Here is a 13,802-nt window from a genome sequence, read left to right on the forward strand (position 1 = left end):
ATATTAGTGACCCTACCTAAAAGCTTGTCAACTGTCTATGCCACCTGTACAGTTGGCCCAATAAGAGATACCACCTAGCAAATCCTATTCTTCCCAAATTCCCTGGACAATCATGGCTTCAACAGCACTTCCCATGCTTTTGCGAGAACCCTTGTGCAATGGGAAGGAAGGATTTCCATTACTTATGTGACACTGTATTTGACCAATATTTGCACCAAAAACATTGGTGTAGTTATCTTCTGATCTCTGAGTCCAGTTAGAGAGCAGAAAAAGTGCTGTATTTGAAGAGAAGCCATGTGTAGACATCACTTCTCGGCCTCTTGAAGGCTCAGATCATGAGTTATGTTTGCAGAAACCATTTGTTCAGTCACTTTGGCCAACAAATGTTTCAACCTTGAAGCGGTTCTGTGAATAATGCAGGAAGACTTTCTTCAGACAGCTTGCCCAGGTCTGAACTAGGCCTAAGCTCTACACTTCTTACAGGACAGACTAACACTCCCTCATTTAAAGAAACTGAAGTGTGTTGCCTACATCCGGCTCCAGTGCTGAGTTACAGCACAACCCAAAGTGCCTGTGTGTCAGTGCAAGTGTCCCAGGCTTCACAGATGCCCGCCCTGTACTCTGGGCTTGATGGTTAGATGGTCCCCAGCTGCTAGCTATGCTCCAGTTTTGCAAGTATTATGCTTATGCATATGTTTGGCTTTAACCAAGTGCGGATACCTGTAGCAGGGATACACATCCTCATCCCCATGTAGGGAAAGTGCCTCACAAAGTTGCTGAAAGGAGACCCATGGTGCTGTTAGAGGGAATGGATGCCATTTAGATGCCAAAAGCTCCCAGCAGCAGAACGGTCCTACAGAAACCATCCTGGAAGACCTGCCAACATAGAGAGGTAATGCTCCTTGAGAGGGCTGTTACCTCAGGGAGACCTCGGGAAAGAAACCAGACCTGGGCCAAAGGCTGCAGGTGAATAAAAGAGGGCAGTGCATGACGGTGTGGAGTTGTGAAAAGGAGCATCTACGAGGCAGAGATGGCTGCAAAGAGCCTCTGCCGGGGATCATGAGGGTCTGTGGGAAAAGGAAAAGAAGGAAAATCAGCAAGCAGGGCTTTGAGGGACGGGATGAGCCTTGGGGGGGGCACGGCAGCGATGAGACCGTCTGTGGGCTGGGCTAGCTCAACCCAAAAGCGGCTCACGAGAATATACGATACAGTTGGGAACATGCTTTTACAACTGGACCGACACGCTTGAAAAATGGGCTGTCCTTTTAAAGGAGCAGAACTCGAGAAACCCGCGGCTTTTTCCGTGCAGGCTCGCAGAGCTCCTTGGGGGCTGGCACTGATGGTTACAAGCGGCGGAAGAAGCACGGCCCTAGGCGGACTCCGCACACCCCCTCCGCCCTCCCAGCTCGGCGGGAAGGGGCCGGGGCCGCTGTAGCAAGGCGGACTGGCGGGCGGGAGAGGGCGCTGGCTTCCGGGGCTGCGGCTACAAGCTCCGCCCGGCGCCTGCGCAGTGCAGCCACCCGGCTTCGCCCCGCCCCGCCTTTGCCCGGCCTGCAGCGGCTGGGACTGGGGCTCGGTGGGACGGGCCGCGCGATGCCGGGGCGGCAGGTGAGCGCAGCAGGGGGTCGGGCCGGGATCCTGGCACTGGTGCGCGGAGCGGCAGCAGTCAGCGCGGCAGAGCGGGGCTCTTGGCACTGTAAGAGCTATCCTGGTATTTTCCTGGCAAGGGGCTAATGTTCCTGCCCAAGCCTTTCTGTTTGAGGGCCAGCGCGGCCCGAGAGCCGCTGCCCTGGTGCGAGCCCACGCACGCAGGCCGTGTCCGCTTGAAGGCTCAAATCAAGCATAGCGGTAGGAGATCTGCTCTTCTGCCGTGGTTCAGTACCCACCGAGGTGCAGCTGCTTTAAGCCCAGTTTATGGAAATAGGAGTCTCCTCCCCTGCTTGCTCCAAGGGCCTTATGGGTGAGGGCAAGTGAAACTCGGGGGGCATCCGAACCGCGAGCCTCCGTGTTTGGCCTGCAAGTAGGCTGCCTGCCAAAGGTTTGGGGAACATCTGAAGCCCTAGATGTAGATGGAGGATGTTTGCAGGTAGCAGGGCCACTTATGGTTCTGGACTCATGGATTTGGAAGTAGTTTTGGCTAATTTGGCCTCAGATACAAATTATATTTAAAAAAAAAAAAAATCCTGCACAGCTGTCTAACCCATGCTGAAACACTGCCTGTCAGGGAGTTTCCTCAGCCTCTCCCGGCCCTGCTCCAGTGCTTCATCTTCATCCAAGTTCATAAGGGTTGTGTGATGCCCAGCCTAAATCTTCTTAGCTGGACACAGAGCCAGTTCCTTTTTGTCCTCCCTCTACCCTTGGACCTATAGAATAACTGATCGTTACTCTCTTGGGGCCCAGCGATAGAAGAATAAGAGACATAAAGCCTAATCCAGAAATGAAACTTTTCAAAAAAGAGAACTGGTGATGTCAGGCCAATTAGTTTGATCTCTGTGCTTTGCAAGGCCTTTGATATTAAGGGAAAGAACAAGCAAAGATGCAGAGTTAAATAGAAATTTTGAATAAAGGCAACATGAACTGATGTAGATCATATCAGGCTAACCTAATATCTTTGTGACAGGGAGCGCATCTACATGAGATGTTTACTGCAGAGCTAACTAATGAGCTCCACAGTAAAGCATCACTGTCTTTGTGTGGCACCATTTACACATACAGCTGCAGTAAACTAATTAACTCAGCTGTAGAATAGTACTACCAACACAAGTACCATGGTACAGCAGAGTTATTTAGTGCGCTGCAACATGTGTAGATGATGGCTAGGGCTGATTGGGGCACAAGGGTACTCTCGGTACAGGGGCTGCCTGCCAGCCTGCCCTGTGCTATAGCACCCTCATGCCCCAGCCAGCCCCTCTGCAGCATGTTGAGCTGGGGCAGAGTAGTTCTGGGCTGGCAGGCTGATCTCTAGGGCTCACCACCAGCCAGGTCTGTGCCCTCGCTCAACATGCTGCAGTTCTGCACACATGTATAAACACTGCACCTAGGAGCAGTAAATTCTGGTGTGAAACGCACCAGAATTTATTCACGTGTGTTAATAGCACATGTATTTGCACCCAGGGTGACTGACTTTTTATATCAGGGTGATAGAGTGGACCAAATGTATTTAGATTTAAGACCAACATTTTTTTAACCGTCTGTGAAATTATCATCTAAAATGGAGATTAACACTAATTGTAAGGTGGCTGAGGAGCAGACTGAGACTTCAGTAAACTACGTTAAAAGGGGAGTTACTGGAATGGACAGAGATTACTGTGTTGTTCCTTAGGGACTGACCTTGGAACCAATCCTGTTTAATATTTTTATTTGTGGCTTTGATGCAAACCCCTAGTGTTTGGTTTTAAAATTGGCACATGACACAAAACTGAAAGGTATGGCCAGGACTGATGAGGAGTGGATTATCCTGCAGGAAGAGTTAAATCATCCTGTGGACTGGAGTCATGGAATAATACGATATGTAATAAAACCCAGTGCAAAGTCATATACTTTAGGATTAATACCAAGAATGTCTCTTGTAAAGTATGGGTTTATAAACTAGGGATGACAGAAGGAGAGTGGTCTCAGTATATCCAACCATAACACTGATGTAGAACAATGATGAGTTGTCTGTGTGATGCAGATGTTAAACAGTGAATGTGATGCTAGGAAGTGGTCGGAGGGCTATTTTAATAGCGACAGGGAAGTATTGGTACTGCACTGGAAGCCAGCAGTAAGACCCCATTTAGATTGCTATGTACCATTCTGGTCACCCATGCCCAAAAAGCTAAATTTTAAACTGGAACAGGGGCGGGTGACTCGGAAGATCAGGGGAATGGAGAGCCTGTTCTATGGAGGAAGGTTAAAAGTATATAAATGTTTTAGCTTAGGAGACAAAGATTGACAGGATTTTAAAAAAATCTTTAAAAATGCAAGTGGAAAATACATATTGGGAGAGGGAGAAAAAGTATGAATGTTAAGGATAATACTGGTACCAGATCTGATGGGTGTCAACTGGTCTTGAATAAGTATAGAACAGAAATTAGAAGAAAATTTCTAAGTCAGGGGAATACAGTTCTGAATGGCCTTCAGAGCATCATAGAGGGGCCAGAGATCCCAAATTGTTTTGAGCTAGTTTGTGGAAGGGTTGGTATGATATGCTTGGAGTGATCTTGGAGTTAGAAATTAAAGCCTGTGTGCTGAGGCTTTAGGTATTTGATATATTGGAGCTTGCACTTCTGGAGTGATTCTGTCACTTTGTGGGTGGTTTATATGCATGGGGGTGTTTGGTGATATGGAGCTTCTTGGTCCCATAGTGGTATCTGCCAGGGGGTAGTGGGTTTGCAGATGAGTTTAATGTCTTTTGGATCATGTGCTTCAGTTTGGATTGTAAGGAGTTTTGCGGCTCCAGGGTGTAGTATGAAGGCAAGCAAGTCCTATTTTTTATGTTGTTATGTACTGGAAGACCATTAGCTCTTCTGCACATCCCTCCTTGTATTCCTGTTTTAAAATTAAACAAACTCTTTTGCTTCAGACTTTCCTCAGAGTTCATGTTTTCTAAACCCTTTATTGTTGATCTCCTCTGACATCTCTCAAATGTGTTTATATCTTTCTGAAGGTCTGGTTCCCAAAACATGCCATATAGCACAAACAGAGATCTCACTAGTGCTGAATAGCACATAATAATCACTTCTTCCATCTTCCATGCAAGCTTCCTGTTAATATACCCCCAAAATGCTTTTTCTTTTTCAACAGCCTCATACTTTTGACAGACAGACTCCATTTGTGGGTTTTACTGTAACCTCCTGATTGTTTTCTGTGGCACAGCTGGCTAGTTAGATATTTCTCGTTTTCAATTTGTGCATTTGATTTCTCTTTGCTCAGTGAGGTATTTGCACTTGTCTTTATTGAATTTTTCCTTACTGATTTCAGACCTTGTCTTCAGTTCATAAAGAGCATTTTGAATGCTCATCCTTTCCTCCAGAGTTCTTGCGACTCCTCCCAGCTCAGGGTTGTACATTTTATAAGTGTCTTTTCTAAGCGTCTTATAAGTTGATTGTACAATCCTTAGCAAAGCTATTGAGTGGAACTAGGCTTGAGTAGACTTCTAATCTACAGGACTCCTCTGGAAATGCCTGCCAGGTCTGATGGTGATGATTACTTTTTGAATGTGTGTTTTCAATCAGTTTTTTATCCACAGTATAGTGATTTGATCTAGACTAAGGGTGTCAAACTCACCTAGGACCCTGGGATGAATCTAGACTGTGGGACTCTTTGGTAATCAGGCATCCTGGGGCATGGATGCTGGCTGCCTTGGCTGCAGGAGGCAGAAGGGGGTCAGGTAGATCAAGGAGTCTAGCAATGGCAGCAGCAGGTCTGGCTGTGGCAAGTGCTCTAAGGCCAGAGGTTCGGCAGCAGCAGGAGTCCTGGGCTAATGCATGGGGGTCCAGGGGTGACTGCAACAGCAAGCCAAGCTTGCTGCTGATGGCCAGAGCCAGTGGAGCTGAAGGGTCCCACATTCTGTGACAGGCCATACCCCCCAACCCCTGTCTGAATGGCCAGACAGAAAGGCTTTGTGGGTCGGATCCAGCCTGTGGCCTGTATGTTTGACACCCCTGATCCATGGGCAACTGGTGCCTCCTGAGTCAGAGGGGCGGAAGGGAGGGGGGGCTTGCTCCCCCAGCAGCCAGTCGGCAACCAGGGGAGGGGGGTCCCCCCTGCAGCAAATGGTGCTGACTGGAGGGAGGTGGGGGGAGTGCACATGCACCCCCTATGTGTCACCACAGCCTGATCTAGACCAGTGGTGCTCAAGCTTTTAGCCCCACAGGCCAGATGCAACATGGAGTAAGTATAGAGATTGTTCCTGACTGTAGAGGGAATTTCATCTGGCCCTGCTGATCTGAACACACCATGCTTATCTAAAGAGTCTCTACATTGTTTACATTTGTTGTATTTGTTGTTGTAAGTGCGCCATCATAATTAACCTTTTTGGGAACAGTGAAACAAAAAGTTATTGAGTACTTTGGCCCCCTCTGTGTCAGCATTGTTTGTTCTCCTTCCCTACTAAGTAATAGACCTGTTCGTTCTTTTGTCTTCCTTTTCCTTTTTAAATGCATTTAAAAAGCCTTTCTGGGGTGAATCTTATTTTGTACCTTTCCGATTGTGTTTCTATATGTTTCTGAGAGGTAGTTAGCTGTGTTAATCTGAAATCAAACAGCAGGTGGGGTAGATATGCACCTTATACACTAACTAAAACCTTAGCGGGGGAGAGAGAGCATGTGTGCATAAACTTTCATGAATTCAAGATCACTTCATCAGATTCTGTGAAAGGATAGCAGCATAGACTGCTCTATGGTGTCGTTTCACAGTATCTGATGAAGTGAGTTCAAATTTATGAAAGCTCATGCTCTCCATATTTAGTTAGTCTGTAAGGTACGTATCTACCCCACCTCCTGCCTACATGCTTGTGCCATTCCAGTACTCACCCGTAGCCCAATATCCATGTTTCTGCTTTTTGTATGTTCCTTTTTGATTATTAGGTTTTTCACGACCTCCTCCTGTGGCCGTGTTACTGTCTTAATAGTTTTGCTATCTTGCCTTCAGCTAAGGATAACTTGCTGTTGTAGATTCATGTGGACTCTCTTAATATCTGTTCCTTGGGTTTGCTGAACACTTTTTTCACACCCTTTCCCCTCATCCTCCCATTCCTTAGGATGGGAGATTGCATCATCTTGTGATTGCCATAACCCACATTACTTCCTACCTTCCAGGGCTACAAGTTGACTTACTTCCTTCATTACTTTTCCAGCTGTGTCCCTATCACCTCTTGAGCTGTTTCTATCCTAGAACAATACAACCTTTCTCTGCCTAGGCTATTCAGATTTCTTTATTTAAGGAGAAGGTGTGTATCCCTTTATTTAAGGAGAAGGTGAGTCTGTGATTTGGCTTTGGCAGCTGCCCTTGCTTAAGCTGCCAACTTCTGTAATGACTTCCTGAAAGAAAATCAGCAACTAGGACAGGGGTTCTCAACCTTTCTAGGCTTCAGGCATCCCTCAGGTAGACTCATAATACTTCTTCTTACACTTATGGACCTCCTTGGAAAACACCAGCTCTTAGCTTTCACTCTCTTTTTTTGACTGTGACAAAATAATAAAGCAATTAGTCTGTGGCAAAGGCCACAAGAGGTCAGAGTGTTTTTAACACTACGAATTCCTATTTGAAATCTCTTGGTTTATATTGTGAATCATGTTTTAATAGCTAGCAGTGCTAAAGTTGTGTGGCACCCCACGGCACCCTTGAAAGGATCTCCAGGCCCCACAGCATGCTGCAGCATATTGGTTAAGAATCACTGGGCTACAATATAATACTTTGTAAGAGAGACTGGGTTGAGTGGATCAGTGGGTAAATAAAAGTAATTTGGGAAGAGAGAGGTTTGTGCATAAGTAAAATTCAAACCCCAGTGTTCTCATGAGAACAATTATATTTTCAGTAATTTCATGTCATTTGTCTGAAAATATTCCCTGCTGGAGCCAAGTAGTAAAGTCAGAATTTCATGCTGTTTGTTTAATTAGTGTAATTGCATTTATTTTATTAGTCTAATGCAGGGGTTCACAGCCTACAGGTTATGGGCCCGACCAGGCTTACAGAACCATTTTTCCAGACCATGGAGCTAGGGGACTTCTGCAGTGTTTCAGCAGCAGGGGGCTTAATCCATGTGGCAAAGGAAGAAAAATGTTTCGAGGCCTGGGAAACATGATTTATGAGGGTAGGCTGGAAAAAACAGGATAGTTTAATCTGAGGGAGGGGGATTTGGTAGCAGTTTTTAAGGGTGGTTATAAAGACAATGGAGATAAATTATTCTCTGTGCCACAGGGGACAAGATAAGGAGCAATGGCTTCAAGTTGCAGGAAGGGAAATTTAGGTTGGATATTAGGAAAAACTTTCCTGCACTGAGAGTGGCTAAACCTTGAAACAAGGTATCCAGAGAGGTGATGGAATCTCCATCTTTGGACACTTTTAAGAGCAGGTTAGACATGCATTTGGCTGGAGTGGTTTAGTCAGGGATGATCCTGCCTCGAGCAAGGGTTAAACTAGATGATCCCTAGGCATTCCTTCCAACCTGCTAGTCTAGAATTCTTTGATTTTGTGTACATTTTGACACAAAACATACCTTGCTTATTGTTTCCAGTATACATTGGTGTAATAAATATGTAAAAATGGTACTTCCTGTCATTTACAGTGGCTTAATTGGGAGGTCCGACTGGAGATCCCTAGGAGTCTTTCTGGGGTCTTCATTATTGACTTAGAAGATGGGACCGAGTGCCCTCTATAAATTTGCACATGACACCAAGCTGGGTGAAATTGTAAACACTTTGAAGGATATGGTTAGGATTCAGAATTACCTTGATAAACTGGAGGAATGGTCCAGAATTAATGAGACAAAATTAAGTAAGGATGAGTACAGAGTCCCTCAGGTCTGTTCCTGAGGGCCCTTCCAGACACTTTTTTCCATGCTTCTCTAAACCTGTCCAGTTCAGCATGGGGAGTCTTACACCAGCCGAGAAAAGGTACTACATGACTACATTAGGTGCAGGGCAAGAGTACGCTGGGTCCATTGCTGATAAGTCTACAGTTTGTAGGATTGCTTTTTTTTGTCTGACCTACTGCCTTTCCATCTCCCTCAAAATGATTAAGGCTTTGTCTGTGCTAGTAGCCCATCCATTTGGCCCCTGTTCCTTTGGTGGTAAATTACAGTAAGCATTCTGGTTAAGGTTGTGTTTTGCACCCATGTTTGCTGTGAGCAGCGGTATGTGATTGCACAAGATATAGAGAAACTGTAGCATTCCCAAGGCGTGTTATGTGCTTGTTAAGGTCTAGTAAGGTATACAACATCAGTACGTACATGGGAAGACCCTGTTCCTTTCCTTTTTGGTGGGTGATGCAAGACACACTTGGAAAAGGAATCTGCAGTGGAGACAGCAAGGGAAGGTGGTGAGTAGCGGAGGTGAGGCATTTCTGGGGCTCCCGAGTGCATTTAACTTGATATCCCCTGCCTCCATGGTGGGTAGGAGACCTTGAGCTTGCCTGTGAGTGTCTTCTTCACAAGGTTGTTGAAATTGCTGGGGACACCTTTTGGGACAGATACAATTACACAGGCAGTCACTGACTGAGCCAACATAATGTAGTCCAAACCAGCAAGTCAGCTGGATAGAAGCAGAACTGTAAGTGCAATAAATGCACTGCAAACACATAGCTTTTCATTTATTGACGCGTTCTCTGGCATTGTCCATACTTGCTGCCTTCTGTTCTGGGAAGAAAGTGTGCTAATGCCATATTTCCATCTTCTGCTTGCAGGAAAAATGTATGCATCTGTTAAGAGATTTGTATAATTTCTTGTCTTAACTAAGATGTGGGTCCAAAATTACCCCCTGAATCCATCTGCACTCTGAAGGGGGTACAATATTGCATGTTCAGATTTTGAGAGACAAAAATTCCAGGTTTCAGGCACATGTCCACTAGGCTGTTTGGGCCATGATTAATGACCATGTGTAGGGCAGGTGGCTAGGAGGGCTGGAGATTGCTCCTAGCTGCAGCCTGTATAAAGACAATATCCTGTTTTAAAGGCATCCAAAGCTGCCTTTGATCACACAACTTTTTATATGTGTAATTCTGCTCTTGTCCTGCTTTTTCTCAAATATTTGGATGCAGATTTTCCGTGTATTACCTGAAATGAACATTAGGGGTGCAATCCTAGCTTGGTTGAAATTGGTGAGAGAGCCTCCATTGTTTTCAGTAGTGCTGGGATTTTACTTTGGATAGTGAGGTATGTGGAAAGAACAGGTATCTTTTACTTCCCAGTTCTGTTCTGTCCTCATCTCCTGTGCACATAGGTTTTTAAATCATGCCATTCCCTGAGGCATCTGATGTTTGAGATTAATTGTTTAAATCCAGGGTAATTGGATACATTATAATGATGACATAACAAACATCCTGAGGTTCTTGGAAGCTCATGAAGAAGGAAAATGAACAAGGGAAGGAAACAGTCCACCAAGCACTGTCACAACTCCCTGACTTGACTTTCCTGTTTTATGCCCACAAGCCACAGAATTCCCTATAATCCAGACTGATGCACAGCCTCCTCAAAATACTGATATCCTGGAAGTCCACTGCCCCCAAGGCAAAAACTGTCCTATTGTTTGGCCTTTCCTTCTTCCAGGGAGCCATATCTTACTTCAGGCGTGGGCAGAATATGACTCGCAGGCCAGATCTGACTCACTAATTGATTGTAGGGCAGCAGTAGGCTGGATACAACACTGCATGGGACCGAGCCCCCACCTGCTTCCACCTGGGGCAGTCTGTGCTGTACTCCCATCTGCACCTTCTCTGTGCCTGCTGGCTGCAGCCCCAGCCAGTGCACACAGCTTCTCAGGGGAGCTGCCTTCCACCCACGTGGCCACCCACAGGTGGCTGCTTATCACACTAGGTGGACAGACAGGGTGGAAGGCGGCCTGAAGCTGGAGTCCTGCGCACTGGGGCAGAAGCCACCTCTGACTGCAGCTTCCCCCTGTCTGAAGTGATATAGCAGGAGCATGAGGAGGAAGCCACTGGAGGCAGGGGGACCTGAGCTGTATCTGGGAGCCTGCTGCAGGCTCCGCTTTGCCGGGAAGCTGTGCGCAGTAGTTGTGGCTGGGGCAGCGCTGTTGGTACTCCCACCTGTCCAGATGGGTGTGGGCAAGAGAGTGGCACAAGCTGCCCCAGGCAGGAGCAGGTGGGTCTTGGCCCCAAGTGGAGTGCTGCAGGGGCAGCTGCAGGCCGTATTTGTTGGAGAGAGGTGGACCACACCTGCATTTGCACCTCACCACCTGGCCAAGCTCTGCTGCATGTGTTCACTTCCCCTTCCCGCCTCCCCCTTCTTCCCTCCCCACATCCCCAACCAGATCCCAGGACCCAGCACTCAGGCAGCCCCCCAGCACATGCACTCACCCACTCCACACACAGATTATGCAAGAGTAAGACTTTATGTTGAGCTATTATGCAATTGCCTCTATATACACTATTCAAAAAACATAAATCAAAGCAAAAATTATTTTTTGAAATAAATTAAAATCCAATTCAGAGGTTTGATTTTTAGTGTATAAATTGTTAAAATGATATCTTCTAAAAGATTGTATGTGTGTGGCCCTTGACAGCTCACCAAAACTCATTAAGTGGCCTGCCAGCCAAAATAATTTCCCATCCCTGCCTTACTGTAAAGACCACTTTCATCTTCCACACCCTGATCCTAGCCTCGCCATCAACAAACTTGTGGAGACCCAAGTCACTCAGCTCTGGCCTCATCTGCAAGCAAATCAGGCATCCAAAAGCTCACCTTGCAACCTTTAATTTCAAATGCCAAAATCACCCTAATCCCATCATATTATCCTTTGTCAGGAATGTCAATTATGTGTCCCGTGGGCCAGATCCAGCTCACAGAGCCCCATAATCCAGCGCTTGGTGCTACCCTGTTGATTCACATGGTATACTAGCTGACTGCACTGCACACAATGTTTACTGGAGCCAGTCCCAGGCTGTGCTGCACGTGGCACTGCTTGAGGCTGGTCTTGAGCTGAGGTGCCTGCAGCACTTGCTGTAGTCGGGTCTTGGGCTGTGCTCTGCACATCATTTTCTGGGCTGGGTCCCAAACTGTTCCACAAATGGTGCTTGCTAGGGATGGGTTCAGGGTTCTGCCATACAGGGCGTGAGCTAGGTCCAACATCCCACACCAGCCTGGGTGCGTGCTGCTTGCTCTGGATCAGGCATTTTGGGGTGGGAGTGGGGGTATGGGGCTGATCCAGCTCACGGACTGGCCTTGCACCACTCATCTGGCCCTGGGATAGATGAGCTTGACAACCCTGCTTTACTTGACCTTGTTGAGGTCCGTGTTGAGACAGTTTCCATGCATTCCCTATGTACAGTACCATCAAGTGTAATTTGTGCAGCCTTCTTGAACAAACCCTAAGCTAAAAACAACTTCTTTGTAGGTGGAAGTGACTACATTTTTTATTTTATATCTGCTTCTAGATCATTCAGTCTGCCAGCGGAGGTGGTTCAAGCACCTACATTGAACACCTTCAAGAGTAAATTGGATGCTTATCTTGCTGGGATCCTATGACCCCAGCTGACTTCCTGCCCTTTGGGCGGGGGGCTGGACTCGATGATCTCCCGAGGTCCCTTCCAGCCTTGATGTCTATGAAATCTATGATTCATATAAGAATGTGGCTTTGTGTGTATTATAGGAATGGTTTAATATTTTAAGTATGGGGTGTTTTTATTTGTTTTCAGAAGCGACATGGCATCTGGAAACTTGAAGTGAAAGAGAAGCTACAAACTCTTTGATAAATGGAAGCCATGAAGATATCAAAGCGGTTCTACGCTTTTGGGATTCTAGCCTGTATAGCTATTTATGTAGCTTATATAAAATGGCACATGGATTCCAAACCAATGTCAGGTGTAACAGATGGGACAACAGAAAACAAGGGAGACAAACTAGACCATCAGACCTCGGCAGCAGATCTTTCTGTGTTTTATGGAATTATGTTTGATGCTGGGAGCACTGGGACACGAATCCATATTTTTAAGTTTACAAAGAAGTCAAAAGGTATGAACTCTCTCTCTCAGTTAAGGCTGTCACTTGCTTCTCTCCACTCACTTTCCAGAAATGTGTTAAATCTTAACTAGTCTTCCCTGGGGACTATTCTATTTTTAATTTTCAATGTATTTGAAGACCTGAGTCTAATTGCTCAAATTTGTTGTCCACAGCTATAATTGTTTACAAAGGATTTTTCTTTTTAATCTATTACTAAAGATATAAATGTTTGTACTTTTTCTTTTCCTTCTTAACTGTTTTCATGAAGAGCGTAATAAAAATCAATAAAAACTAACCAAAAAAAGCCACCTAAAAACCCTTAAAAAATTCAAGCTTAAATCATAATGTGTTTCTCTGAAAACAGATAGTGCCTAAATAGGTCAGCAATTTCAAAGTCAATTTTGTTAGTTGTACTAGTAACAGAGGCATCCCAGTCAGAGCCTAGAACTTCAAATGACTTAGCTTTGGACCCAGTTTTATGCCATCACGCCAGGTGATCTCAGGAATGGCCATTCAACATCTGTTCCCCACTTTGCCCATTAGTAAGACAGTAATCTGTATTGAACTGGGATATTGTAAAAAGTGGTTAGTTAATGTTCATTAAGTAATTTAAGATACTTAGGTGGTGAATCTTATATTATTTAATCCTTACCATTTATAGAAGGTTCCTGAAGTATCATTCAGGGCCAGATTAAGTTGCTTTTCTTGGTGTGTGTTTACTCACAGCGAGGGCTTGTGACACCAGTGGCTGGCCAATTTAGCTCTTAACAAACATTTAGTCTTTCCTAGTACATGGCTGAATGTCATTCATTCATCTTTTAATCAGAACTGTGCGACTGTATTTTTCCCCCTTATCAGTTTGTTATTAAGTATCTTATTATTTTATCACAAGGAAATAAACATTTGAATTGTCTAAATATATTGATAATGCAGTGTCCGGGAGGACAGGACAGTTTGAAGTCTGTGTTATAGAAGTAGTTAAGCATTTAGGGTGCGAGTGCCCAAAGTAGTCACCATTGGCCTAACATGAGAGTCAGTAATACACTTATTGACTCCAATAGGAGTACAGTATAGTTGGTACTGAGCTCTTTGGAAAATTCCACTCTTGTTACCTGAACTGTTTGAGAAGTAGATTAGCTTGTACACT

General features: G+C 45.4%; 1 protein-coding gene across 2 annotated transcripts in view; it reads left to right on the forward strand.

Annotated features, from left to right (window-relative positions):
• The first annotated feature begins 1,520 nt into the window (after window positions 1–1,520).
• ENTPD6 (ectonucleoside triphosphate diphosphohydrolase 6) overlaps window positions 1,521–13,802 on the forward strand; it is a 39,284-nt gene continuing 27,002 nt past the window's right edge. The window contains exons 1-2 of one of the 2 annotated variants that reach the window (XM_090052471.1): window positions 1,521–1,608; window positions 12,352–12,667. In XM_090052471.1, the coding sequence (XP_089908597.1) occupies window positions 12,409–12,667 (259 nt within the window). In that variant the 5' untranslated portion in view covers window positions 1,521–1,608; window positions 12,352–12,408. Of the gene's footprint in view, window positions 1,697–12,351; window positions 12,668–13,802 lie in introns of both variants that reach the window. The other variant, XM_090052481.1, reaches the window with a different exon arrangement.

This window comes from Crocodylus siamensis, chromosome 1 (genome assembly GCF_052110815.1).
Source record: "Crocodylus siamensis isolate JL-2025a chromosome 1, ASM5211081v1, whole genome shotgun sequence".
NCBI classification, from domain to species: domain Eukaryota; kingdom Metazoa; phylum Chordata; order Crocodylia; family Crocodylidae; genus Crocodylus; species Crocodylus siamensis.